General features: G+C 36.5%; 2 protein-coding genes across 3 annotated transcripts; both read right to left on the bottom strand.

The window, feature by feature from the left end:
* Positions 1-5,533: 5,533 nt before the first annotated feature.
* On the bottom strand, positions 5,534-14,595 carry snx12 (sorting nexin 12). Of its 2 annotated transcripts, XM_042499911.1 has the most exons (6): positions 14,180-14,595; positions 10,953-11,048; positions 10,456-10,580; positions 9,262-9,352; positions 8,740-8,750; positions 5,534-6,402 (listed from the first exon to the last, which is right to left on the bottom strand). In XM_042499911.1, exons 1-5 carry the CDS (start codon positions 14,342-14,344, stop codon positions 8,745-8,747), a joined length of 483 nt encoding a protein of 160 aa, XP_042355845.1. In that variant the 5' UTR covers positions 14,345-14,595; the 3' UTR covers positions 5,534-6,402; positions 8,740-8,744. The 2 variants fall into 2 exon arrangements, with proteins under 2 accessions (XP_042355845.1, XP_042355844.1); XM_042499910.1 differs by lacking the exons at positions 5,534-6,402; positions 8,740-8,750 and having other exon boundaries at positions 8,765-9,352.
* A 75-nt stretch (positions 14,596-14,670) lies between these two features.
* LOC121953003 (cytokine receptor common subunit gamma-like) lies at positions 14,671-22,707 on the bottom strand. Its single transcript, XM_042499909.1, has 8 exons — positions 22,600-22,707; positions 21,877-21,967; positions 20,690-20,859; positions 18,995-19,128; positions 18,727-18,892; positions 18,093-18,198; positions 17,195-17,255; positions 14,671-16,999 (listed from the first exon to the last, which is right to left on the bottom strand). The coding sequence occupies exons 1-8, from the start codon at positions 22,661-22,663 to the stop codon at positions 16,775-16,777; spliced, it is 1,017 nt and encodes a 338-aa protein (XP_042355843.1). The 5' UTR covers positions 22,664-22,707; the 3' UTR covers positions 14,671-16,774.
* Positions 22,708-26,454: the final 3,747 nt, after the last annotated feature.

The raw sequence follows: 26,454 nt of genomic DNA, 5'->3' as shown, positions 1-26,454 counted from the left end.
CATCAAACTGTATTTGACAAAAAAATCTCTTCACAAGGGAACATCTGCTGAGGAAGAGTGTGAACTAAGAAATGGGCCCAGTGAGGAGATTGTTTCATGAAATACTGTTTTAAGGGTCAAGAATGAAGTTTTACTCTCTTCTTTAAACTTATTTGAGCATTTTGGTTCAATTTTAATGTCCACTAACTCATTTTTTTCTGAACTTTCAGACACATCTAATGATCTTCATCAGCAAACGTTGCTGTCTCAGGTAGGTCAGTCTGGCTTTAAAGATGGAAAACTGCTCTAGTCACTAAAAATCAGTACAACGCTGCACAGTTGTTTTCCATCTGGAGGTTAAACACTCGAAACAATGTGGACGATTTAGTGTTTATGCTTTTCAAGAATCTACTGAACATATACTTGTGCTCTTAAAATCATCTTATTCCATATCGTCTGTTAATATTTTGTATCTGCTTGTTCGGACTTGTCGTTGAAACCATGTTAACTCTACCAAGTCTTTAATGATAGTACATAACACAGGTAGGAACTTTAGGATCATGCAAAACCTATTAAACCTCAGTAACTTCTGTTCATTGTTTTATACCTGTCCTGCACAGACATGAACCCTGTAGAGATCAGTGTCGTGGGCCAAGGTCACATACGTTGAAACCTTTATGGATTGAAAAATCTGAGTCTGACTGAGGCCATCGTTGTGGTCAGAAATGGATGTAGCACTCCCTGTGCTGACACAGAACAGGGAGTGTCTCCATCAGACTGACCCCGGTATCACCCCGCAGTTTTTGTGCTGATGGCTGCAGAAGTTTACATGCCAGAAGATACTTTCATACATGAGTATCAACTAGTAAAGGTCACGCAGAGTTACTTGGAGTGTTTGTGAAACAGTGAAAGTAATTTCAAAATCCTGTTTTGATTCGGTCAGGCACTTTTATGTTTTTAGGAATATGTACCATGTATTTTTTTAACACATCACCTTTATGACACAGACAAGACAAAGTAGTAAAATAGAAATCATCGTGGACGGATTATGGGATAATGGGCCCCTGGGGACAGACATGCAGAAGGCTCCACCATGGGGGCAAGAATCACAGACTTTTAGCTTCATTTAACTTCTTTTTGTTGTGGTTTTACGTCACTTTGTAGTCACGGTGCGTATCTCTGTGCTTTTGTGTCTCTGGTGGTAGTTTAATGTCTCCCTGTAGATGTTTTTTGTCTCTTAGTGGAAGTTTTATGTCTGTAATTTTTGTGTCTCTTAGTGGTACTTTTGTATTTCTTTGTACATGTTTTTTTTTAGTCTTTTTGTAGTTGTTTTGCATCTTTTAGTGTTTTTTATTTTTTTGTAGTTGCTTTGTGTCTCTTAGTGGTAGTTTTGAGAGTTTTCTGTCGTTGCATTACACTCTTTGTATACAGCTTTCTCTTTCTTAGTGGTAGTTTTGTGTCTCTGTAGTTTGGTGTTTATTAGTGGTAGTTTTGAGTCTCTGTAGTTGCTTTGCATGTCTTTGCAATCATTTTGTTTCTCTCTGTCATCATTTTGAGTCTCTTTATATTAGTTTTGAATGTCTTTGTAGTTGCCAGTTGCCATGTATCTCTTTGCAGTCATTTTGTATCTCTGTGGTTATATTGAGTCTCCTTGTGCCTCTTTGTGGTCATTTTGAGTCCCTCCCAGGTTTGTACGTGTTTCTTTGAGTGACATTTTGTAGATAAAGACAAGGAGGGCCCTGATACTTTGGACCACTGGGCCTGTGGCTTTTTGGCCTTTTCAATTATCCATCCATGGGGCTCACTGTTCAGATTCTAAAAAATCAACTAATGTGGTGCTGTCATGCTACATATTTCCAGATATTTGTTTTACTTATGACATGTTCACACTGCTAATTACTTTTTGATATAAGGTCACCATAGTAAAGTATCTGTCTAACGGAGGTAGTGCCAACAAGATAGAACTAAAAAGAGAAATTAAGGGCCATATTGACCTTAGAAATGAAGGAATCTGTGTGTGAATATGAGTGTCGGCCATCCAGTCATGTACACTTTGAATAAAATGGATTTGTGAATTGCCTTTTCTCCCCCTCCACCCATTGCTCTCCGTCCGATGGTACTATAGTAGCCACTCGTCTCACCTTTTGTACTTGCCCAGTCACACTGCTTTGGGTTGCTCTTTCAATTTACTTCCACTTTATCAAGCTAACCCAACTGTGTGTCTCTGCAAACACAACAAGCGCCACGGCTGCACACTGGGCTCCAGTGTTTAGAACCGCTAACAAAACACCACCTAATCTCTGCCTTGGCCCACAGTGCCCATCCTGTCTGCCCACTTTCATTACGCAGGACAAGGCCAGCACATCAAAGATCACTTGTTCTGTAGGTCACAGTTTTCACTGATTAGAAAGATCAGGGTCTGTGTATGTATACCAGAAAATATCATCTTTCTACTTCTGTGTACTCAAACATATTCAAACGTACGCACGCATATGCGGTTTTGACACCATGCACTGGAGGACTGTGGTTTGTCTTACCTCTGGTGCACGAAAAAGTGCAACAACATCAGCTGGCTGAAACTAACTGCTGAAAAGAGGCAGAAAGATCAGTCCATGCAAAAGTGGCAAAGTGAGCTGAGAAGTATGACGTGATATATATATATATACAGAATTTAAACAAGAGCTCAAACTGGAAAAGTATTTGTTGCATGTCAACCAAAACTACAGGCAGGCTATTTGTAATTTTAGAGTAAACAGCACATTCTTGCAGTCATTTTTAGATATAAAGGGCTGGATAGAAACCAGAGGTCTCCAAACTCTGTAATGACAGTCGTGTGGGAGATGAATATCATATATTGTTTGAATGTCAGAGCATACGCTTAATCAACTATAAAGAAGGTTTTAGCCAAAGTCTTATGTAAACAGCTACTCTGTGTTTAGGTTAATTTTGTTATTACAGTAAAATAAGCCAAAAATAATCTGTAAACTAGGTGCTTTTTTGAAGAATGTTCTGCCTTTGTTTAAGTCACATTAGTTGTACTTAAGCCATGCAGTGTGCCATTGTTACGTTACTTTTTTATGTAATGTTTGTACTTCATACCATGTGATATGGTCCTGAGTTAAATAAATAAAATTAAAAAAAAACATGTTTGTGTGTTGGAGAGGGGATCCTTCCTCAGTTTCTCACTTTTTATTCTCTTATCTAAGTTGAATGTAGGGAGTGCTATGCTGTATAGGCTGGTTGTACAGCACTCAGAAACCTGTGATTTGAGGGATAAATACATTAATCTGACTTTTCTCTTTTATTTCTTACAGTGAACCATGTGTTGTTCAGTGCAACACAGGTACTGAACTGTATAAACTGTTCATAGATCCTTTTTTTTATATTAACTTGGAAGCCAAAACTGTGTCCAATTACAGTCACGTCTGCTTTGGATCACCTGCAGGTCAAGGTCTACATCACAAGATCACTATTCTGGGACAACTTTAATCCACCTGCGGCCAGAATTCTCCTTCCCCCATTAATCCCTCTATTTCCTGAAAGCGAACTGCAGCAAGAAAAAGATTAGAGGACTTAAGGTTTCATGTCAAGTGAAACAAAAAGACCCAGTGTTGCCACTGAAGAGCCATAATTTGTTCTTAATTTGCCTCCTTTCTGCCACGTAAACTGCAATTTTGTATTGACTGCTCAAGAACAGGCTAAATCCTTTTGATTATATGATAAGTTAAAAAACAATTAGTTATAGTTTCCAAAGGCGTCTTCAAATTAATCATAATATCCGCATTTATACAGCACATTTTCAAAGGAAATAAAATAAAATCCATAAACTTTATTTAGGTTTTATCTGACAAATAGCCCAAAACCCAAAAGTGAATCAAATCCTCACATAAGAAGAGCCAGAAGTGACAAATTAGTTAAACATCAAAATAGTTGTTGATTAACTTTCTGTTGACTGATTGATCAATTAAATTATCTATTACTTTAGCTCCAGAGAGTTGCATAAAAGTTTGTTTGGATTAATAAAAATGCACTTCACTATATGCAGAGGAAAACAGATCCGTTACTGTATTATGGTTTAGTTAAAGTGTGTGTCCGGCTTATCTGAAATTCTAAATGAATGGGCGGAGTGTTCAAACTTTCCTCAAATTCAACTTTTTCAGCCATATTCAACTCCTTTCTGTTCATTCATATTTTCACCCAGAGACCTCAATCTAACCTTTAAAATATTCCACATCTTGTCTACATTCATACTTGCACTAAACTTTCAAATCACATTCATACTTTTTGAAATGTGCAGACTTGCTTTGAGCTTGGTAAAACTGCCAAATTCAAGATTTAACATTGGCCTCTATGGGACAGGATGTTCAGAGCTAGAGTGGAGGACCCAACTGTTGGAGTGCAGAGAGCCTCCTAAACATCTGTCTTAAACTCGTCATCACGCCTACAACTTTTGCTCAAAACACACCATCTTTGGGGAAAACATAGTACAACTTGTGCTCTTCAAACAATGTGACTTTGGAAGCAATCAGACTTACAGAGCTCCTACAGTGAGCCTGAAAGTGAAAGGAAATCCACCAAATGCCCCATGTAACTCAATGTAAATGAGTCCAGAAATCTCTGTCACCATGGCAACCCATCAGTGCTGCTGGACACACCAACATTCAGACACAGACACGCACACACAGGATTTAACACATTCTACATTTAAAATCAATCTGCTGCTCTGTAAGCACGTCTGAACCTACACCAACACATTTAAGACACTGTTCTGTGTATTTCATGGAGGCTATTCAACATTTTCAACCATATTCAAACTAATTAGACCCCTTTACACACTTTCAAATTTTAACGACATTCATACTAATTAAACCTATTCCAATTTTTTCAGGTATTCAAACTACATCACCATCTTCTGACAAATTCAAGCGAGCATTGCAGTGTAGCTTCAGCTTTTCAGCATGCTTAAACATATTTTACATCATTAGTATCATTCGACATTTTAAAGACATTCATATTAATTAAACCTATTCAAACTTTTTCAGGTATTCATACTACTTCACCTTCAAGTCATTCAAGCAAGCATTGCAGTGTAGTATCAGCTGAGCATTCACACCCGCAATTTCTCCAGAAATTGCATTTTCTAGGTTAATTTCAAACCCTGCCAGGGTTTCATTTTTAGAGTGAAACATAATCAGATTTCACCTAAGCGGTGATTTTCGTACAGTTCCTTACTTACCAGTCTACAACTGAAAACTATGTTTGACTGCTTTAAAAATGTCGTAAAAATCTTTATGCACAAATTTTAATATTTACACAAAGCATTGTAAAATTTCTCAAAATTACTAATTTCAACCTCCTCTTTTTTATTTTTTTCCATTTCATTGCTAAATTAGGTCATCTGCCAATCTGTAGCCACTCATCCAGCTCCCATGACTCTCCCTGATCCGTCTCACTGAGTCTCAGTGTGACGCACTAATCACAAACTGTAAGAAGGCGGGTTTTACCGCTTCTATTTCGTCGATTTAAAACCGAAAAGACACATGTAGACATGAAACAGCAGGCAGCAGGAAATTTAATTGGTGGACAGAAATAACAAGGAAGTTCCTCGTCACCCATTGTGAAACTGCAATGATAACATGTATTAATACACCTCACATTAATATTGATAGAAAGGATAAACTGGCTGAAAATAAGCGCAGAATTAAGCCTTATTTCAGATCAATAAACCAGATGCTGATTACGCCTTTTAACAATGAAATATTGTTCATATAATGAACCTCTTGTCACAGTGCTTAGATATGGTTATTTACCTAACTTAACATTCCCAATAGCTGATTTGACAACACACAGCCAAAGTGTAGGCATGATGATGGGACTAAGAAAGCAGAGTAAAAACAATTAATCATGAAACAATCCTGTCTAAGAGCATGTTCAGAGCATTTAACTCAGGGCAAAGTATATTGACCGGAAATGAAATGTCGCTCTTTTTCATGATGCTACATGTTGCTCGACTTTGGGAGGTTATCATCAAAATCACAACTCTGCTAGCAAATGAAGACATTAATCAAAGCAGAAAATTATCCTCATTTTAAACTGGATCAAATCAATTTAAAAGACATTCAGAAAAACATAATAATCATTGTAAAAAATAAAAAGTCTAGCTATGACAATAGGATACATGGACCATGTTTTCTTTTTCACTGATTACTGAATCAAAAATAATGTACATACTGTATGTGGAATGACTGAATAAGGACACAACATCAAACAATTTATACATTGGATCTCTTAGTTTTGTCCAGGAGCAATAGTTGTGTTTTTCCTGCACCGTTGATACTTATCAGTTCTGACATTTCCACCCGCTCTATAATGACGTGAAGTCGAAATAAATGTACATGGGGCAGGTGCAGCAGTCTGTATTATCTTTGCAATAAGAGAGAGAAAGAGACAGACATGAGAAATAATATACACACATGTTCAAGCTTTAAGTGGATTTGGTCGATGCTGTGAATCTCAGAATCTACTGATTACTGACTGAATGTAATGGCACAATATTATAATACTATTCACATAATATCTCACATGAGAAATAAGGGTGGGTCCATTCTCTACAACAGCCCAAATATCGGTACCTTTTTCTTTTTTTTTTTTTTTGTTGACAAACTACTTAACTTTTCAAATAATCAAATTCACATTTCATACATTTGCTATACATGTGAATGCTCTTTTCACTGCTGTCATGCATTATTTTTTTGCTAGAGTAGGCAGTTGCTTGGGCGTTACAGTCGACATAGAAGCGACACTGTGGTCTCTGAAATAATTTTAAGTAAGCATATTCTTGTTTTCCATAATGGAAAACTTAGTTGTACACTCACTTAAAAGTACCACACGTTTCTGAAAGTGTCATTAAACTTTGGAATAAAACAGGACTTGCTGACTCCTGTTTAATATTGGTGTGTCACTTTTAAATTCAGCCAAATCAGGTGATCACTCAAAACAGAACAGAACAGAACAGTTTTTGCAAAAAAATGCGATTGCCTCTTATGTGATTATGCAGGCAGGTGAAGTAAATTATGGCAGCTTCAATACAAACTAAACATGGTACATTACACAGGACTGCATGCAGTTTTCATGACATGGTGTCAAAACTGAGCTTGAAGCTGAACTGTGCATTATACTTCACAAATAAGCATCATGCAGTGGTTTTTTTTCTGGCCAAGATCCGCCATGTTCAGGGTTCCCACACATTTTCATGGACAAAATATCAAAAACCTTTCCATGACTTTTCAAGGACCAATAATGCAACTTCCATGACCATTCACAATGTTTAAAATGAACATTGCTCCATCTCAAAAATGCAGTTGAAGTATTATGGGGGCACAGCACAGGTATGGAAACTGTGGGATTCATGACCCCACATGTTAAATATGCAGTGATATTTTTTTTCTCTTGATCAAACACATCAGATTGCAATTTTACTCAAACAAAACGGTTGCTAGATGGAATAAAACCGAGGGAAGAAAATGAAATGTACGTGATGGTCAACAAAACATTTCACACATCAGCACTTATCAGAGCTACGTTACATCAACAGCTAGCTGCAGAAAATAAATTTGCCATTATGTTAAATTATGTGAATGTTATTCATTGAAGATTACAGTTATGATTAATTTCACAACATACAACAAAATGGACTTTTCAAAAAACTTTCAAGCATTTTACTAATTCCATGACTTTCTCAAACCTGGAAAATGAGTGTGAATTTCCATAACTGTTTCAGCTTTTCCATGATTGTGGGAACCCTGCATGATGCATTTATATGGTTCAAGACGGTCAATATGCAGTAACTGGAATGCAATGTTTTTTGGTTTTTCTTTTATCGCTGATTTAAGTATGGGTATTAAATTGAGTTCATTAGACATAAACTGCCTGATGAACCATCGTTGGTACAATAGACAGGTGTAACTTGAACATAAAAATGCAGATATATCAATATTGAATTGGTGACAGCATTAACTGCTTTGCTTTAAAAAAATAATAATAAAAAAATCCATGTCTGGAGAAACTGAATTTAGGGAAATAAAGATTTGAATCAACACACTGAACAACATGATGGTACTCAGAGGCATATAAAATAATTGATCAGCGACAAACACACATATATACTGCGAAAAAAAGCGTGCAAGTTTGCCATGCAGCCGATGATTAGTGCAGTTGATAATGACAATGTACCACGATTAGTTTGAGAAATGTTTCAAAAAGAGCTTTAGTCATGGGTGGTGTGCAGTACTTAATCCCAGTAAACAATAGTTCACATAACTCCAAACACTAGCAGTGGTTTGTGTTGTAACTGGCCTGATACTGGTGGACGGAGAAACTTCTGCAAGCCAGTTTCTGAGAATCAGCTGATTACCTTTAGTACACTCAGTACCAACGAAAGACTATCAACTGCAAATGACATTTTGTCATTTTTCCTCTACATGTCAGATTATGGGTAAACTGGCTTGCAGAATGTTCTTCTGTTTGATGATCATGCCAACATTTTTGAGGAATAATTGGTTGTGTCATGTGACAACCAGGGACTATGTGTGGTACATTTACAAGGTAAAGTGACAGATCCCCGTGATAATTTATATATGGTTTTGGCAGTTTTCTATTTAAGTAATAGTGAACTATCGCCTTTGGTCTTTTCAGTGCCCATGCAGCCACCTTCAACTTTCAGAAAGCTCTTAGAGACGGGATCAAATAAAGCAAACTTACTTCATTCATACCTAAGAAAAACAACAAAAAAACAAAGAGAACAAAACAGGATCAGAATGCTCATTGACAGTCTGCATATATCCCTATAGTACACATCAGTGTCATGTTCTGACATTATTCTACTTTATTCACATTATATTACAATCATGAATATATGACACTTATCTGGGAAAGCCTGAATGTATAAAACATCATTTTTACTCCTAAAAATTGTGATTAAGCGCCAAATCTTCATGCAACAATCCCTAATACTGAGGGGTGCTTTCCTCATTTTACACTTATAAAACAAATGCACAGGGGAGATTGTTTAAAAGCCTTATCGACATGTCCAGATGTATAGTAGAACATACTCTGACGGCAAGATTAAGTGAATATGACTTCACAATGGTATACGCAGTGAAAGAAAAAGAGAGAGAGGTAGAAAGAGAGATAAGAGAAGATCAGAGGCAAGCGACAGTCTGTCCTACCTACACCCCAGAGTTCAACCCCCTCCCACCTCCCTCAGTGACCCTAGTGTCGTACTTTTCCAGGAACGTAGTTACGGTCAATGACTTCCTCTTGCAGAAACATGTGAAGACAGCGCTCGCTCTGGGCCAAGGGGTGACCTGCAATTCTACAGAGACGCACACACAGACAGACATAGACACAAAGTCACTCATTTTAATCAGGGTTACGAAACATTTTCATGGAGAAAATTTCTAAACTTTTCCATGACTTTTCAAGGACCCATAATATATCTAAAGAAGGAGGGAATAAGGAAGAAGATTAAAAAAACATACATACATGAGGGTACGCAAAACATTGTCACACATTACGTTATGTTGACAGCTAAAGAAAATAAATCTTCCATTGTGTTACATTATCACTACCCACAGAAGATTACTGTAACAGCTTCATTACACGCAACCAAATTCCATGACTTTTCCAAAACTTTCAGTGATTTTCAACCCTTTGAAACCTGGATTGACATCAATTTTTGACATAGTTCAGACGCCTTTCACAAATGTTTTGATTACTGAGCAAGGTTTGATTTCTTTTAAAAACATCGGCAATGGGCAACTTAGCAAAAAATATCCAGGTGCAAGAAATTAGTCGTTTTTGATAGTTATACATTATTTTACGGTCATTTTGGTCATTTTTCTGTTATTTTTACTAATTTTCTGCTATTTTAGGGTCTTTTATAATAAGCAGCTCATAGTCTTCTTCCCATTTTTGAAAGAAATCAAGACAGTTTGCTTAGGTTTAAAAGGGTTAATAATTCAATGACTTTTCCAAAACTCTCAATGATTTTAACTAATTCCATTACTTTTCCAGGCCTGGAAAATGTGATTTTTCTAGGTTTTCCATGACAGTAGGAACCCTGTTTAGTGCTTTGCTTTGAAGCTGGTGAGATGCAGTTTTGGACTCATCACTTTACACGCATACATTAATTAGGTTAAGCCATGTGTTGGGCTTGACATGTTTGGCAGTGACTGACTCGAGTGAATATGTGAATTTAGGTTTAGGCCAACATATTTTCTGGCCGCATAACTTGCAGGAAACACAGTAACAGCTTTGGGACAAGCTTTACAGAATTTAATCATCCTGCAAAATATTTTTGTAGCTTCTTCGTCAGCAACTCACATATTCCAAATTAACACATTTTCATGTGTGTTTGTTTCATTTACACCTAAAAACACAAAGCATATGTTTTAATGTAGGGTTGAAGTGACTGACCTGTTAATGAACTGCTCCAGACCCGATCGCCGCTCCTCGATGAAAGACTCCTCAAAAATGCCCTCGTCTGTGCGGAATGGCAACTGTCTGCTCAGGGCTTTGCCCGGCAGAGATGGTACTACAATCTGAAGGTGTCACAAATAACAAGAAAGCTAACACATGAAATCTGAAGTTCCCACTCACTATGTAGTTAAATAAAAAAGGCAGACATTCACATCAATACAGTTAAGCAAAGTAATAAACTTATTCAGAATGGCAGTGCATCCAAATGTTAACACACTCAACAGTTTGAGACGCCACAAAACTTACATTTTCATTCGCTATATCAAGACAAGAACAAACCCAAAGTGCAATCCTATTTTGAGTGATAATCAAGGGATTATATTTTTTCACCTGAAGCACCAACATTGTCACTTATCACATCACTGTAACTATTAGTTTGCCAAACCAGCCTGCTTAAATGATTAGTCTGAAACATAACATTACTGCTCACTCACCTTACTGTCTCTTTCCAGCTCATTCTTTAACCACTCAAAGTCACTGTATCTTCTTCTCACACAGGAATCCTTCAGTTTGAAAATGGGAAGGTTTGTCTACACAGAGAGGAAGAAGACAACCACAAACAAGAAGAAAACAGCCCTTTATTTATGCTAAATTCAATCATTTGGACATGGGCGCTGTTGAAAACAGAGTACAAGACCTGCTGAAGAGCTGGCGACTATCATGACTGCGTGCTGGAGGCACTGTGGAGTTGCCCTGAGAGAGAAAGGTCTGACAGAAAAGTAAATATCTATGATATCAAGTCAGCAAAGTTGGCAAAAGAAAAAAAATAGACTAGCACACTAGTTTGACGTGAGAATACAGCTTGTTTTATATAGAAACTTCTACAGTTGTATCTAGCGATGCAACTACGTTTTATTTTCATTAAAGATTTTTTAATTTATTTTAATCTTTTAGATTAATCAATTGTTTAATCAATGCAGAGAAAAGACAAATTCCCAGAGCCCATTGTGTTGTCCACAAAATGGTTATTATGCTTTATCAACAGCCCCAAAGTAACAGATATTAAATTTACAATGATTTAAAGAAAGTGACTTAAGGAAAAATCCTCACATGAAACAGCGAAATGTTATCAATGATTTAAACTGATTTTCTGTCAATCAATTCTCGTGAATTGATTGTTTTAACACTAGTTTTATGTGGCCAGAAATCATGAGGAGACTTTTAAAAAGTGTAGAATAAAAAAGTGGTCTGTTCATAAAAAGTTGAGGCGATTTTGAACCATATCGTTTGATGTTTCATTTATTTAAAATACAATCAAAGGAGCCTGCCTAACAACGCTTTTTCACTACGGGCTAAAAAGTTTGCTGTTTGATTAAAAAGGCATATCATATGAGCAACTGACAATAATTGCTCCAAGTTATTCATTCATTTACTGTAAGTATCTGTCAGTGTTTGAGTGATAACAGAAAGGTGATTCTTTAGCACAACTTTCCTATGATGAACTGCTGTCTGTACACAGATGTAACAAAATGCTTTCCAGTGAAGGCTGGCATCTGTTAACTAAACTGATCTGCTTTGTTTAGGTTCGTCTGTAATAGTGAGACAGACCCATTCAGATAAGCAAGTTAACAAAAATTATCCTCAACTAGTTTATTTAACCGCTGATCCATGAAACTATCACACAGGGTTGTGCACGAGTCTATATGTGGTGTGTTGAGAAAAAGCAACTTCTTTACATTATGATGGGCAAACTCTCCTGAAAGAAAGACACCAAAAAGGGGATTTGACAAGACAAGGAAATTACACTTAAGCAATTGCGATGTTTGCACTAGCTTCCTGAGAATAATAACATTTCTTGAACTTTGCAGTGTCAGCGAATTTGTGACTAAGTCAGCGCAACTGCCTATCTGCTAGAGGAGGAAGTTTAACTTACTACGCCTCTTATTCCCAGCAGTTACTAGTGTTATTATTCATATTTATATTATTTAATAAGGGTAATAATATCACTTGATACTTTTAATTTAACCTTTTGAAAATGAAGCAAGTTGGCTTGATTTCTTTCAAAAACATTGGAGGAAAGCAATAAACAATGAAAGAAGAAATTACCCAAAAATTAGCAAAAAGAAATTGGTGAAAAGTACAGGAAAATTACCTGAAAATAAAAGAAAAAAAGGGGGGGGGAAGTACAAAAGAAACAAAAAATCAAGGAACTAACTTGAAAAGAGGGCTAAAATATAATAATAAAATATAAAAATATAATAATTTTGTAACATAATTCTAAACATGTTATTATGATCATATTACAAATATAGTTTTTCCCTGTGAAAGGCGTCTGATAAAAGCTCTAGAAAAGTTATGTTGCTCCAGATTTCAAAGGGTTAACTTATTTGAGTAACAAGTAAGATGTCATTTCTCTTTTCCATAAAACCGGACATCTTCAGCAGTCTTTTAGCTAGACACGTTAGCTTTTGCTTACATGTCTCAAACGTAAACGTTATTCTTCTTCTTCACACGTTTACCGGAGGACAGCAGTAACGCCTGCTGTGTTTGTTAACGTTGTTTGTAAACACAGCTGACATCTGTAAAGGCAGACTTTGATACATTTGCATCACGGTGTCTGGCGTCGTTGGGACTCCCTGATTTCTACAGTGTTTCACTCCGTTTTACTTTTTACTGTTATTATTTACATTCTTATTATTTAATATGGATTCAGTAAACTTAACTTGAGTGACAGACTTTAACATCGTTTGTTATACTTGTTAACGTTGTTGGTTCATAAAACGTTACTTGACATCTGTAGAAAAAAGATGTTATTTTGGTCCTTACTTTCTTGACAGCTAGCTTATGTCCAGTGACGGTAGCAGTTAGCTTCACGGTGTGTGCTGGGACACCCAGATTTCCCCCATGGTCACGTTTGATTTTCCTGGTTACTACTGTTATTTATTTTCTTATTATTTAACAAGGTTAATAATAACACTCGATATTAAACTTAATCTGAGTAAAAAACGTCCACGCTGCAGCATGCTATTTCTTCATTTTCCATAAAACCACCGATATGTCCAGCTTTTCTTCTTTAGTTAACGCCAAGTATCATTTGCTTTGCCTGCATGTCAGTCACGTTACTCTTTTCATTCGTTTACCGAGTAGTTGCGTCTGTCATGGTGGTTACTTGTTAAATTGATCCCTACTTTCCATACTTAATATGATGTTAGTTTCAAAAACTAACATCATATTAAGTACGGTTAAGTAACGTTAGCGGTTAGCTTCACGGTGTCTGCTGGGACTCACAGATTTCCCAACTGTCATGATATTTAGTTTTACTGTCAGCTAATTTTACGTTAAAGATAACTAGCCACTTAGCTACATAAAGAGCTAGTTTACAATGCGTTTTTATTTGACGTTAATTCTGCAACAGTGCCCGCTTTCATGCTGGAAAACGGGCGCATGTTCGCGAAACTTCTACATCCCAGACTAGCTAACGTTAACAGCTCCTAGCAGGCCTCGCTCAATCCCCGGACCTCGATTTTTACTGGAGCGCCATCTTGACCCGCTCCAGCCGCATACCGCCAACGTCACAGCCCGGTCCCCCTGTTGACTTCAGCACAGTGGCTAAACATGCTAACTCGCTAGCTAACAACAACACTGCAATTACCAGTTAGCTTAGCCAACAAATGCTAGTGGTGCAACAAGGTGTTTTGGGGTCGTGATGGGAACACCTTACCCTCATGCGAACTTCGTAGTTTGTGTAACGATTGCGTCCAGCTCCAACAGTTTGTGGATCATAAACGTCTATTTCCAGAAAATTGCTGGGGGGGCCGTAAGCATCCGACAGCTCCTGGGGCTTGGGATTCAACCGGCGAGTGTCGGCCACCGAACCGTCTGTCATCTTGTCGGGTAGTAATTTTTGGACGACCAACTGCGAATCGAACCAACTAAATGCACAGGGAAACCTTAAATTGCATCTGAAGACATCAATTGATTGCGATAGTTGATCGGTTCAGCCAGGGAAGTAGCGGACTTGTGTGTCTCTCTTGTTGCGGGGGCCAGCCGCCCAGCCTGCGTCCTACCCCTTCTAGAATCTGAAAAATACGTTGACTCAGTTCCGTACTGTGCGGGACACTCCACACTCCCTCTAATGGACACTGAGATAAATAAATGGTTGAACTTGCCCCTATATCAATCACTGCAGTTGTGCATTTAATGTAACAGAGCTTTACATGAAAATCTAAATATTTATTGATCAAGAACAGGTCATAACAGATACTGTATGTATAAAAGATACATAGTAGGTTACAAAAACATCCAATCATATTGAAAAAGTACATTCAAAGATATTAAGATAGATGACCATTAAAAAATTAAAGGCATATAATACAAAAATATCAGCCTGGGTTGAAAATTGTTATATTAGGCCTACGACATGCAGCCATGTCACCGGGTTACAAGGAGTTGGCAATAGCAACAAATTTGGTTACATTCAGATATCAAGTAATAAAGAGTCAGAATTGCTGACTCTGATACAGATACTGAGACTTTTTATAATGATCAGTCTGCTAAAATAACAGCTAATAACCTAATCCAATGCTGAAGATCTGATTTGACTCTCTTTGTTTGTTTATCTATCTATCTATCTATCTATCTATCTATCATTTATCATCATCATATATCATCAGTCATCATTTATGACCCACTAGAAATATGTGGCGGTGTATTTATCTGCAGTGACTCTGAACTTTGCCTGTATTTTCCCTATTTCTTCTTATTTTGCTGTGTTCGGGTATTCCTGAGTGTAGTCTGCAAGTCAGGTTGGGAGATAGCGACCAGGTGTCAGCTCGTAAGCAGCAAGAGGGAGCAAAGGAAATCATGGACACAGTGCGTAGATAAAAAAAGGAGAAGAAAAAGGTCCCTGCAAATATGACAAAACATAATATGGGGCTGGCTGTCACTTTCGCTGCCGATACTGACCAACGATTCCTGCATGATATTCCTTTAAATTTATGAAAAATGTACACGTACATCAATACACATTAAAACAATACCGCTTTGCTGAATTTAGGCAGAAGAATAACATTTCTGAATTGCAGATTTAAAAAAAAAAGTGACAAACTGAAGCAAAAATGAAGAAGACAGTGATTTTACAATTTGGTCATACTGGAAGTATCCAGAGGAGTGAAGTCCTGCTTTGCTGATATAGATTCTGATTTAGTAACTTTAGTGTGGCTTTTCCTTCTTTTTACTCCTGCTGACGTTACATTCTTGTTTATCAACAAAGTGAAGCTGGATTTCTGAACAGTAACGAACTGATACGTGGGTGCTTCCTTTTTTTTTTAAAGGACTTCTAATTGTTTAAATTTACAGTCACAATTCAGAGATCGGAAGGGATGAGAGGAAGTGGAAGTTTTATGTCTCTTCTCTGACGTGAGTGGAACTTCAATGTGCTCTATTACAGTCAAATATACAGACCACAAAGAAACTGCTACAGTAAACACTGGTGCCTCAAAGTGGTTGACAATTACTTTGTATATATTTATACCTTAAAGTGTATTTTCAAGAGTGGCTTTGAACCGAATGGCACTGATAAAATTATTTTAACATTTTTATTAGCGTAAAAAAAAAAAAAAAAGAAGCTTTTTTTTTAACCTATAACTGCTGCATCAGGTTGTTGGCATTCTTTACCATTAAGAAATTTAATTGAATAAATTGCTTTAAACCCTTTGATACCTGAGAATATTGACTTGCTTTCTTTCAAAAACATGAGAATAGGGCACAAGCAACTTAAGAAGGAATGGCCAAAAAAAAATTACAAAAAAAATTACGAGACAATGACATGCAAAAAAGTGCTGACATGCAGATAATGTATATGTATATACTTTTTTCCCCCCTGTTGCATAATTTTTAATTCAATTACAAGAGTTATAAATACAGTAGTTACCCGTTTTTTGGTACTAGCTAACAATTTCCAATAATTCTTGTCTCCTTTTTCAATTTTTCTTTGCATTTTTTTGGACATTTCTGGTTAAGTTGCTCATTATGTTTTCCTGTTTTGTTTTTTTTTGTTTTTTTTTTTTTTTTAAGAAATCAGGCCAATTAGTTCCAGAGGTCTAAATGCTGGTGAAAGGCATCACAAGAAAACTGATGTTACTCCAGTTGTTCAAGGGTTACATGCATCAAACAGATTTAGTTTTATCCTAATTTTTCTGATTGTTGCAGCCATGTATGGATATGTGTCAGTGAAAGACAGTGTGGATTGTAAAGTTTTGGGAAACGTAACCCTGACTGAGATGCCTCTAAACAGAAACTGTTTCTCCTCCGCACACTAGACTGTAACGGTGGAGGTGGAGGAGGAGCAGGGGGTGGTCAGGTCGGATTCAGTCCCAGGGATAAGGACGGAGCAGTTGGTTTGGTCAGTGGTGGCAGAGCAGGTGGAGCAGTCGGAGCTCTCGCTGTCAGTCTGGGGGACATGGCAGTACTCACGAACAGGACAGGGACGCTCATTGTAGTTAAAGCTTTCTTTCAGGCCTTTGGGGAACTGAAACCAATCCTTTAAAAAAGTTATAAAAAAAACATGTATGACTTGTTTTGCTGTCATTCCCTTTATGATGGTCCATTACTGTCCTGTCATTTAATTATATTTAGTTCAGTGACTGCAGTGGTTTTATTAGCTGCCAAATAAAATAATTAGGTTTAATACAATTCTGTGGTGTGACGGCAGCACAGAGCTCGGGATGCTACTGACCTCGGGGTTGTGAAGCTTTGCGGATGGTTTGGGAACCACAGGGATGAAGATGATTCTGATTCTGTATGGGAGGTAGACACATTTTCACTCTCAGATGATCATATCAACAATAGCTCATCTACATTATTATATTTATTGAGTGAAAACTCAACAAATAGTTTTATCGAGTGACAACTCAATAAATATGTCAGCACCAAGCGGGACAGTGTGTGGGAGTTTCTCTCTTTGTTTTTAGATAGTAGAATGACAAAAAAATCTGTACATTATTTGAGAAAAACATGAGCCTACATCCCATTTCGTATCTAAAGGTTCTCCTACTATTCTCATCATTCTGAAACCACAAAGCGACAAAAGTTGAGGATGATGATTTTCCATCCTGCAACCTAAAGAGAGGCAAAAATGTGTCTGATGTTACACATAGAATGTAAAACACAATATAGGAAATTTAAAATTACGTAAAAATGCAAGTAATGCTGTAAAACATCTTGATAGGTTCCAAATATAAATTGTAAATACAAAACAAGCTGTGCAAACGATGGTAATGATGTAAGAATATAGATGATAATATAGTGTCAAAAATAGATAATAATAGTGCAAAAACTATTTTTGTTCCACTATGTTGGAGTAGTTTAGTTTGTTTAGTTGACAAATCTGCTATATTTACATCCATACTATAATAATCTGAGCTGCTCTATTTGCAAATCAAGGACCCCCAACAATGTCAAATAAATCAAGCGATGTCCACTTCTGCTCTTCAGCACTGCTTGAGTGAGGTTATAGGGATGTTTTAGAGCATAATACTAACAATTGCAAAGCAGATTTGTTGGGTAAATATTTTTAATGATTACAAACACTAAATCTAATGATTACCATCACTGAAACATGACATATGACCCACCTCTCGTGGTGCAGTAACATCATGACCAGCAGGATCAGGATAAAGGCACCCACCACGTACAGCACTGGAGTCCACACAGATGTTGAACTCTTCACTGGGTTAGGGGCTGTGACAATGAGAGAGATGAGTAACTGTTTCATAATCTTCTACATTTATTTTGTTGTGCACATGCAAATTTGATGTTGAATCCTGGTGAATAGGTCATAGAAATTCAAAGAGTTTACCTATCAAATCACACTGCGCTTAATAAAAGAGAAATAAGTCAGGTTTTTACTAGCCTGGTAAGACCATCCTGATGATGTGAGCTCAACACTTTGTTTCTCTGTTGGGCTCCTCTGATCAGGATGGTCTTACCAGGCTAGTTTTTTACTGCCCTACTGTACATACTTCACATCATATACTGTAAATAAGGTAACTATTGCTGCTTCATCAATTGCAGCTCTGCCTTTGAAAACTAATTTATCAACTTGGGAACAAAAAAAGAAGCATACCTCACAAACACTAAGCATTATGGTCAAAATGTCAGTTCCACATATTGTCGGTAAAAGTCAGTGATTACTTCATTTTTTCAGAACAAGCCGCTGTGAGTTATTGCAGAGTGGCTTTTTTCACAGCAGACATTTAGCATTTTTACCCGTGCTGTTGTTGGATCCCCAGAACACGGGTTCACTCCAGTCACTCCAGAAGTCAGAGTCTCCACAGGCGAAAGTTATTTTGCTCCGCACTTGCAGCTCATACAGGGAATTGTGGGAAGGCAAGTTGATGCAGTAATTTTGCGTCCCAGGACCAGGACGAGAAGTCTGTGGACAGTGAGATGACTGAAGACACAAAAAGGACAAAGAAACATAGAATTTTCTTGAAAAAAAAGGATGAGATTTCAATTTTTTTTTTTAACTACTTACTGCCCAATTCCTGTTGTTGATCCTGTAGCGGACTTCACTATCCACACAATTAGGTGAAATCTGGGTCCAGCTGAGCCACAGATTTGAGTCAGATCTATTCTGGACAGTCAGGTTGGTTGGTGGATTTAACTTGACTGGAGACAACAGATCATTTAATGATTAAGAATATACAATACAATGACAAGATCTTAGGTTCAATACATTGAGCCAGTATATTTATATATTCTTGATTCCCACTGTTTTATTTATTTTTTCTGTTAAATGTCAAAGTACCATGTTTATCTTTTACTCATAAAAGAAGATGAAACAGGCTGCATTGTAACCACTTGGGGCATATGGCACCATCTATTTGTGCTACTGACAGGCTCAAACTGTTCTTTTAAGTGACAATATTATGGAAAGGATTCCTGCAGTGGTCAACAAAAAAAAAAACCCAAAACAAAACATAAAATTAAAGTAAAAATTCAATGTGAAACAAACAAACAAAACATTAACAGAGATGGTCATCACAGGATTTGTGGAAAAGCAGGTATTTTACATATTTTTCCTAAATGATATGATCAAATACCTTCAATAAAGTGAAAAACAGTCAAATGAACAGCAGCAGCAGCTGCCAAGAATAAGGCCTAAAGTTCAAGTATGCTATTTCAAAAAAAAACAAAACAAAAAAAAACAAACAATAGGTTTATAGACATTTTCATGAATGGTTTTCCAAAGCAGAAATTTTATCATCCACTGTTCCACTAATCACCAATGCTCATTTGGTTGAAATTAACCCTTAATTTACCCTGTTAGACATAAAAATATGCTGGTTCTATATATGCTAAAATGTTTATTTAAATGATGTCTGGTGAGTGTGGCAATAGTGATTTTGGGGCTGTCTCTGATTAAACCATAGACTGTATATAAAAATGGACTACATGACAGCTTCCCCAAACTGAAGCTTAAACATCTCGATCGCCCCCCGGTTGGTGGATGCAGTGCACATAAACCCCACCCCTTCCATGTTAATGAATGGGACAGAGGCCAAACTACAAACTCAAAGTACACGCCAAATACATTTTACCCAAAGATGGTTTCGGTTTCTTAAGATACTTCTTATCACAGTGATATATGTTCAAGTGACTGTTTTTCTGATAAATTTGGTTTTAATTTGTCTACAAAAGGGGATTTTTCCGCCATGATTGACAGCTGCATATGCCAATCTGTGCGCTCATGTTCAATGGCACTGCTATCATGTGGTCGAATTGCTACTGCTCAGAATCTGGCTCTAAATGCAAGGATGTATTATAGTGAAGTCGTCTGAATGACGTCACCAGCACCAGATGGCAGCAGACATATCAACAATATTTTGGTTTCACTTAAGCATATCCTCCTATAAATATAGTCTATGGGTTAAACAAACAGCTCTTTCTCCGTAAAGATCCTTTCCACGGGGTTTTCTGAGTGACAATAATAATCAGAGCCTGTCAGTGGCAAAAACAAGCACTTTTAGACTGAAGGTGCCAAATTGTAGCCTGTTTACCGGTGCTTGCTGACTCTATATCGCATGAGTTTAGAAAACAGTTTTTCCGCGATAGTCACTTCAACACAAAAATATGGGAAAATAGAGTCCAGGATAAAAAATACCAAAGTTAATTGGATTACTATTTTAAAGGGTACCTCCCAGTGTTATGTTGAAGTAAATAAGCATACCTTTTTCTTTAAGATTATACTCCCTCCGAAAACTGGTGTTGCCGTGTTCAAGTTTGGTGTGAAATGTGCTGAACCTGTTGAGTGGATTCTCATATGGTTGGTTACATCCCGTGGTTATGTTCTTCTCTGACAGATAGCTGGGGCACTCCTTTGCCTTGTCATTTTGAAACCTGTAAAGAAATCATAGATTAGTCATTCACACACAAAGCAGTATGCAGCCATAGCAAATGAAAACATGGCAGTGACTCACTAAATTATTAGATTATTGTACTTATCTCGGGGGGGGGGGTTCTCTGTAATTTCCTACTTTCTGATGCCAGGGGCTGTAGCCTATTTACTACTCAGAGTTACACAACCCTAACCCATAAACCAATGTCAGAGAAACATGCTCTCAAGTAATCCCTCGACTTCTCAGTAATCACTTGACTATCACAACCAGGAAATATTTTTGGTTGTTCTGCAAGTTCTCCAGAAAATATCTCCTAACTGTCCAACTGTGGCTCATGTCCATTCCTTTTTTGAGCTTTTTGCTTTTCTGCAAAAACGTGATTTTAACTGTTTAAAATGTGGATTTATTTGTGTGAAATCTTAAGTATCAGTATCAATTAACATGTTGAATTAATATAAATCTAATACATCTATAAAATATGAATATGGATGAAATAATTGGAGGCTGGCTGAAATTGAAACAAACAAACAAACAAACAAACAAAACTGAAACTGGAGTAGCAGTTGTTTGGTAGGCACGGTACATAAGAGAAATAAAAAAAACTATAACCTAGTCATTACTTTTTTAATATAGCTTTTCACACACGTTTGTATTGATCTATGGAACTGTTTGTATGTGAGTTTCATGGGTGTGAATGCTTTTTCATGTTGTTTGAGCCCCCAACCAAAGTGAGTCAACATATGAGACAATAAAGTTTTTTGAATCTTGAATCTTAAGTCACACGCGTAAATTTGCAGGCCATGATCTTGAACATAAACTGATTGCAATGCAGATAAATGCAGAAAAAAAGTATAGCATCATATCAGATCTTCGTATCACATGCAAAACCACCTCATTTTGAATTAGTCTTACTTTAATCTGTCACATAAGTCTAACATATGTATCTATGCAGTTTGCTAGATTCAGATGACATTCTAAAATTAGTTGTATTTTGTTAAAATAATTATTGATTACGAACCAGCCATAGAAGGTGTAATTGACCTGGGGAGTCCCCTGCTTATTCCAGGAACAGTGGACATATTTCAGATGCACCACCAAACAGTCCATATCTGTCAGAGACACAAGAGGGTTGAGACAGAACAGTTTTACAAAGAAAATAAAAGTTATATTGACCAATATGCAAATGGAAATAGATTATTAGCAGCTCACGCTCTTTCTCTCTCTCTCTCTCTCTCTCTCACACACACACACACACATACAAACACACACAACGAGGAAATGGCAACACTGACGTCAAAGGGAATTTACAGAAAATGCGGATAATCAACAACGTAAGGCGTTTACCATAAACTGAATTTAATTCAATTTAATAATGAAAGCGATTGACTATTTACAATATTAATAATGCCTTGTCGCATTTAAAGGTAATTGTGTCGATCCCCGCTCTATAATCTTGATTTTATTTTAAGGAAAGTTATCAAAAGTAGACAGGTCATACATTACTGTGTTTATGGTGGATGATTATTATTATTAAATCATACTATAGATATAAAAAAATACGAAGAAAAGCAGTTTCGCGTCATGAAATCAAACGAAAAACAATATGATCGGATCTGCCAAAAGCAGATTGAAGCTGAAGCTAAATTGGGTAAGTGCTCAGACACATCCAAACAGATCAATTAGTTATAATTAATACCACAATCCATCTATAATTTAATAATTTCATTTTAAATGTTCTTACCAGGCGGTTCTTTGGAAAACACATGACCTGTAAGACAATAAAGCAGAAGCAGTCTCGTCAGCATCGTGGCAAAATTGAAACAGGATGTCCTCAGCACGGCGCACGTCTTCTTCTGCATCTGAGTATGGATGCAGTGGCGCCTTTAGAAATATTTCAGAGGGGTGGCCAGCCCACTGACAATACTGAGACAGCAAATCAAAACCAAAGGCCAGGACTGAACTTTAGGGATTAGGGATTTGAAAATTGTCAAAATAAAAGTAGGGGAATCACTGTAGTTAATGAAGTTAAATTTACTTTAAAATATGAAAAACTAAAAAACAACAAAAAACAAACCAACCCCAAAACAATCAATTTGGAAAAAGTAAGATAAATAACTTAACCCTGTTAAGTTGTGTGAAATGATCATATGTTTAGAAAAAACATGCAATTACTGAGTGAGCTGGGGGTTTTTTTGGTTTTTTTTTTTAAATATGCAAGCACTTAATGTATCTCAGTATAGTCAAACTCAACCAAATTGTTACAACTCTAAAACTGAGTCACATTAATTAACATATTCTGTCAAAAAAAGGTGGACCTTTCTCAAAATTTGTAACACTTTTATGTCAGACTGAGGTCAACTTCAATGAAGTTAAAAGGAAGCACATTAACTTAATCTAGCTACTCTGTCAAAGTAATTGAGCACTACTTAATTAAAGAAAAAATATACTTAATGTTCCTTAGTGTATAACTGACTTAAAGTATAGCTGATCAGTGTATAACTGATAAAACAAATAAAAATGTGATGATGAAAAGCCTAATTAATTATTGTTATTTATTTTTAAAAAGGTAAGAGTACTTTACACAACAGGCAATCGTTACATATTATACTCTCTTTATAATATATGAAAACTGAATAAATACACATCAAGATGTCTCCTTAAGGGAGGGGTACCCCTCTTTCGCTCAGGCAGCTGTCCCCCAAAATGTCTGCATTGCATTTCATTTTCTGTTTTTTGCTTGTCCTGACCTGATCGTTGTGGCTTTTTGTTTCCTGTTAACGGAAACAGTCTAGTTAGGTCACAGATAAAGATGACATGACTGCAGCTGGGTCTTCTGTTGTATGGCTGTTACATAAAATAACACAGAGACAATTTGTAAAACATGTTTAAATTGAATATAGGTGTAACCACATACTACACTTATTTGTTCATCATTCACTATAAAAATAGCATTTCCAATCGTTTTATAAGCTGTTGAAATCCAAAACCAGTGTTTCTTATATTGTGAACAAAGTGGATAACTTTATGCATTGCTGCATTAGCCATGTGCATTTGGCAAAACTCATCATGATTTTTAAATTAAATTTCAAAATTAGATGCACACAGTAATCTTGCATCATTTGCTGCCAAAACACAAATGCATGGAGTGGCAATTTGCTGATAAAAGATTACAGAAAATGATAATTGCTTTGTGCAATCACAGAACACAGACTCACACGACTTAGAACATTTTCAACTTGTGCCATTAAAGGAGCTGTTTTTCAAGCAAAGAGTTTCCTGACTGTTTATGCCATGCAGCCGGTAAATGTGCCAATTATGTGTGAAATAGGACGATCTGGATTGTAAAGGTTTGGGATATCCACCCCTCTCTGAGATGCCTCCTGTACACAGTCCACCTGCTTCTCAGATGAGACAAGAACAGTAGAGGTAGAGGAGAAGCAGACAGACAATGTGACGGAGGCAGAAATGTTAGAGATGGATATTTCAAAACCTTGTAGGGTGTATTAAATACAATGGATGGCAATGACTGATATAAAGACAATATTAACTCTGATAAAACCATAGAGCCACGGGGACTACAATAAAGCTGTGGCACATGTATTGTTGCCTATTATAAATGACTGAATATTGGATTAACAAATTCATGTTGTGCAAACTAAAAATGAACAGCATCAAATATCAGATAAAGTCAGAATATTTTGTTCCATTTTTTTGAGTTGCAAGATTTTTGTCAGCTGTCAAAAAGTGTGTTTTTTGCCTATTTATCTTATGTTTTTGACAAAATAAAGACAAATTAGAGAGAAAACCAAATCTACATAATTTTGAGGTAAAATGTACTTTGTGCGTGAAAGGATCACATATCAGTTGTGTGTCACTTGTATGCTGTTCTAAAGTTGAGTTCTGTGGGTTTCCTGTCAGAGGAAACAGTTTTAAAAACAGATGTAGTGGAAGGTTTCATACATGTGCTGTGTTGTGGTATGTCATACAAGAACATAGAGATGAATTGTAAAATCATCTTTCTTTAATTATTAAAGACATACTGTACTGACACCCTAAACTTAATTAACCTCTATCATATGCACTGTAATTTGTGATGAATGTTTTCTTGATCTAACATATTTATTGGTATAACTCTGTGTATTAAGTGTAGCCATTAAATTGGTAGGCATGCTTTTAACTTGTAAGCTTAACAGAATCAACACAAGATGGTGATCTTAGTCTGTTATATCAAAATGCAAGCAATGGCAACATACACAATTATAAAAGCTTAAACAAAAGCATAACTGCCTTGTGAAATTCCCCAGAATACATATTTTTTGCCAACTACCATTATTATCTGAAGATCTAAAGATGCATGACTCAAATAATTTCAGCCAAAGCAAGCTCTAAAGCCCCAGATCTGTGACTGACTTTTAGTTTATCATTTGGTCTGTGACGTCTCATCCGATGACAGCTTATCTCATTTCCAGTGAACAAGAAAAAAAGATTAGAAAAAAATGCACATAATATACTGCAAATAAAAATGTATATTACTGATATTATATCGAAGGTAATTAAAAATCCAACCACAGATTAAGTTAAATATCAATATAATGACCATATAGGTGAGCAATTGTTAGAGGAGCATGAAGATGATATTAAAACATTTGAGTAGGTGGTTAAAAAATGTCACTGGGGTGTTTTTTATCCTCATAAAGCATCTTACACTCTCACATCATACAAGTCGTATACATTCAAATATCTTGTATCTCTAATCCTGAAATATGTCTCATCTGATTCTGGTCTGACTGATTATTTGGTCAGCTCTGTTAACTGTGGGTACTTTATGAAGTAAACTACACACAGTATTTACTTTAAATATTAAGTAAAGCACCAGCTTTCCCAAGAAAAGAAATCAAGAACAAATCGCCAAATTAGACCTAAGATTGCTGTATATTTACTGCTGAGCAGCCTTCCAACCCTTGTTGGGCTTTGCTGTGAATGTAATTCTGTATGTGCGAGTGAAGAAGTGCCAGTGTAGGACGTTTAGGTGATTAGACTGATAAGTCAGCTTCCTTCCATGAAATAATGTATTCTCTTTTTTCCTGTAGATGTGGCTTACATTGCTACTTTAATTATCAATTGTGAAAACATGTTAATAATGGATACCAAATGTGAAATTTATTACAAAAAAAGAAATGGAGGAAGAAGTTGTCCTCTCAAATAAACGTGAATGGAAAAAAAGGTTGTGATAATGGACAACAGCCGTATATTATAAACATAGTACGTTTTATCACCATACTCAGTATTAATTCAATTTAATTACGTTTCCAGTCTATTTTTTCTTCCTTAATTTTTATTTTCATGGTAGTTAAAGGGACACTTTCAACAAAAATCAAAAATACATATTTTTCCTCTTACCTGTCTTGCTTTTTATAAGTCTAGATTGTTTCAGTGTGAAATGGAGAGTGTTGGAGATACAGATACAGTGTTGGGATGTCTGTCTTCTCATGAAAATACTGAAACTGAATGGCGCTCTGCTCAGCCAAGTAGGACGCCAGAAGTATTGCATCTGACGCTGTCATGAGGACAAACCTCTCATGCATGAGTAGATGCA

This window comes from Plectropomus leopardus, chromosome 13, assembly GCF_008729295.1.
Source record: "Plectropomus leopardus isolate mb chromosome 13, YSFRI_Pleo_2.0, whole genome shotgun sequence".
NCBI lineage: Eukaryota > Metazoa > Chordata > Actinopteri > Perciformes > Serranidae > Plectropomus > Plectropomus leopardus.
This window is presented reverse-complemented; position numbering and strand designations above follow the sequence as displayed.

Coding starts and splice junctions, on each gene's coding strand:
- snx12 (XM_042499910.1), bottom strand. CDS start 14,344: ATGACAGACGGTTCGGTGGCCGACACTCGCCGGTTGAATCCCAAGCCC. Junction 11,049..14,179: donor ACTACGAAGTTCGCATGAGG/GTAAGGTGTTCC, acceptor CTCTCTGTGTAG/ACAAACCTTCCCATTTTCAA. Junction 9,353..10,455: donor CTGGAGCAGTTCATTAACAG/GTCAGTCACTTC, acceptor GCGTCTCTGTAG/AATTGCAGGTCACCCCTTGG.
- LOC121953003 (XM_042499909.1), bottom strand. CDS start 22,663: ATGCTGACGAGACTGCTTCTGCTTTATTGTCTTACAGGTCATGTGTTT. Junction 20,860..21,876: donor AATTACACCTTCTATGGCTG/GTTCGTAATCAA, acceptor ATTTCTTTACAG/GTTTCAAAATGACAAGGCAA. Junction 19,129..20,689: donor GTATAATCTTAAAGAAAAAG/GTATGCTTATTT, acceptor TGTTGTCTCCAG/TCAAGTTAAATCCACCAACC.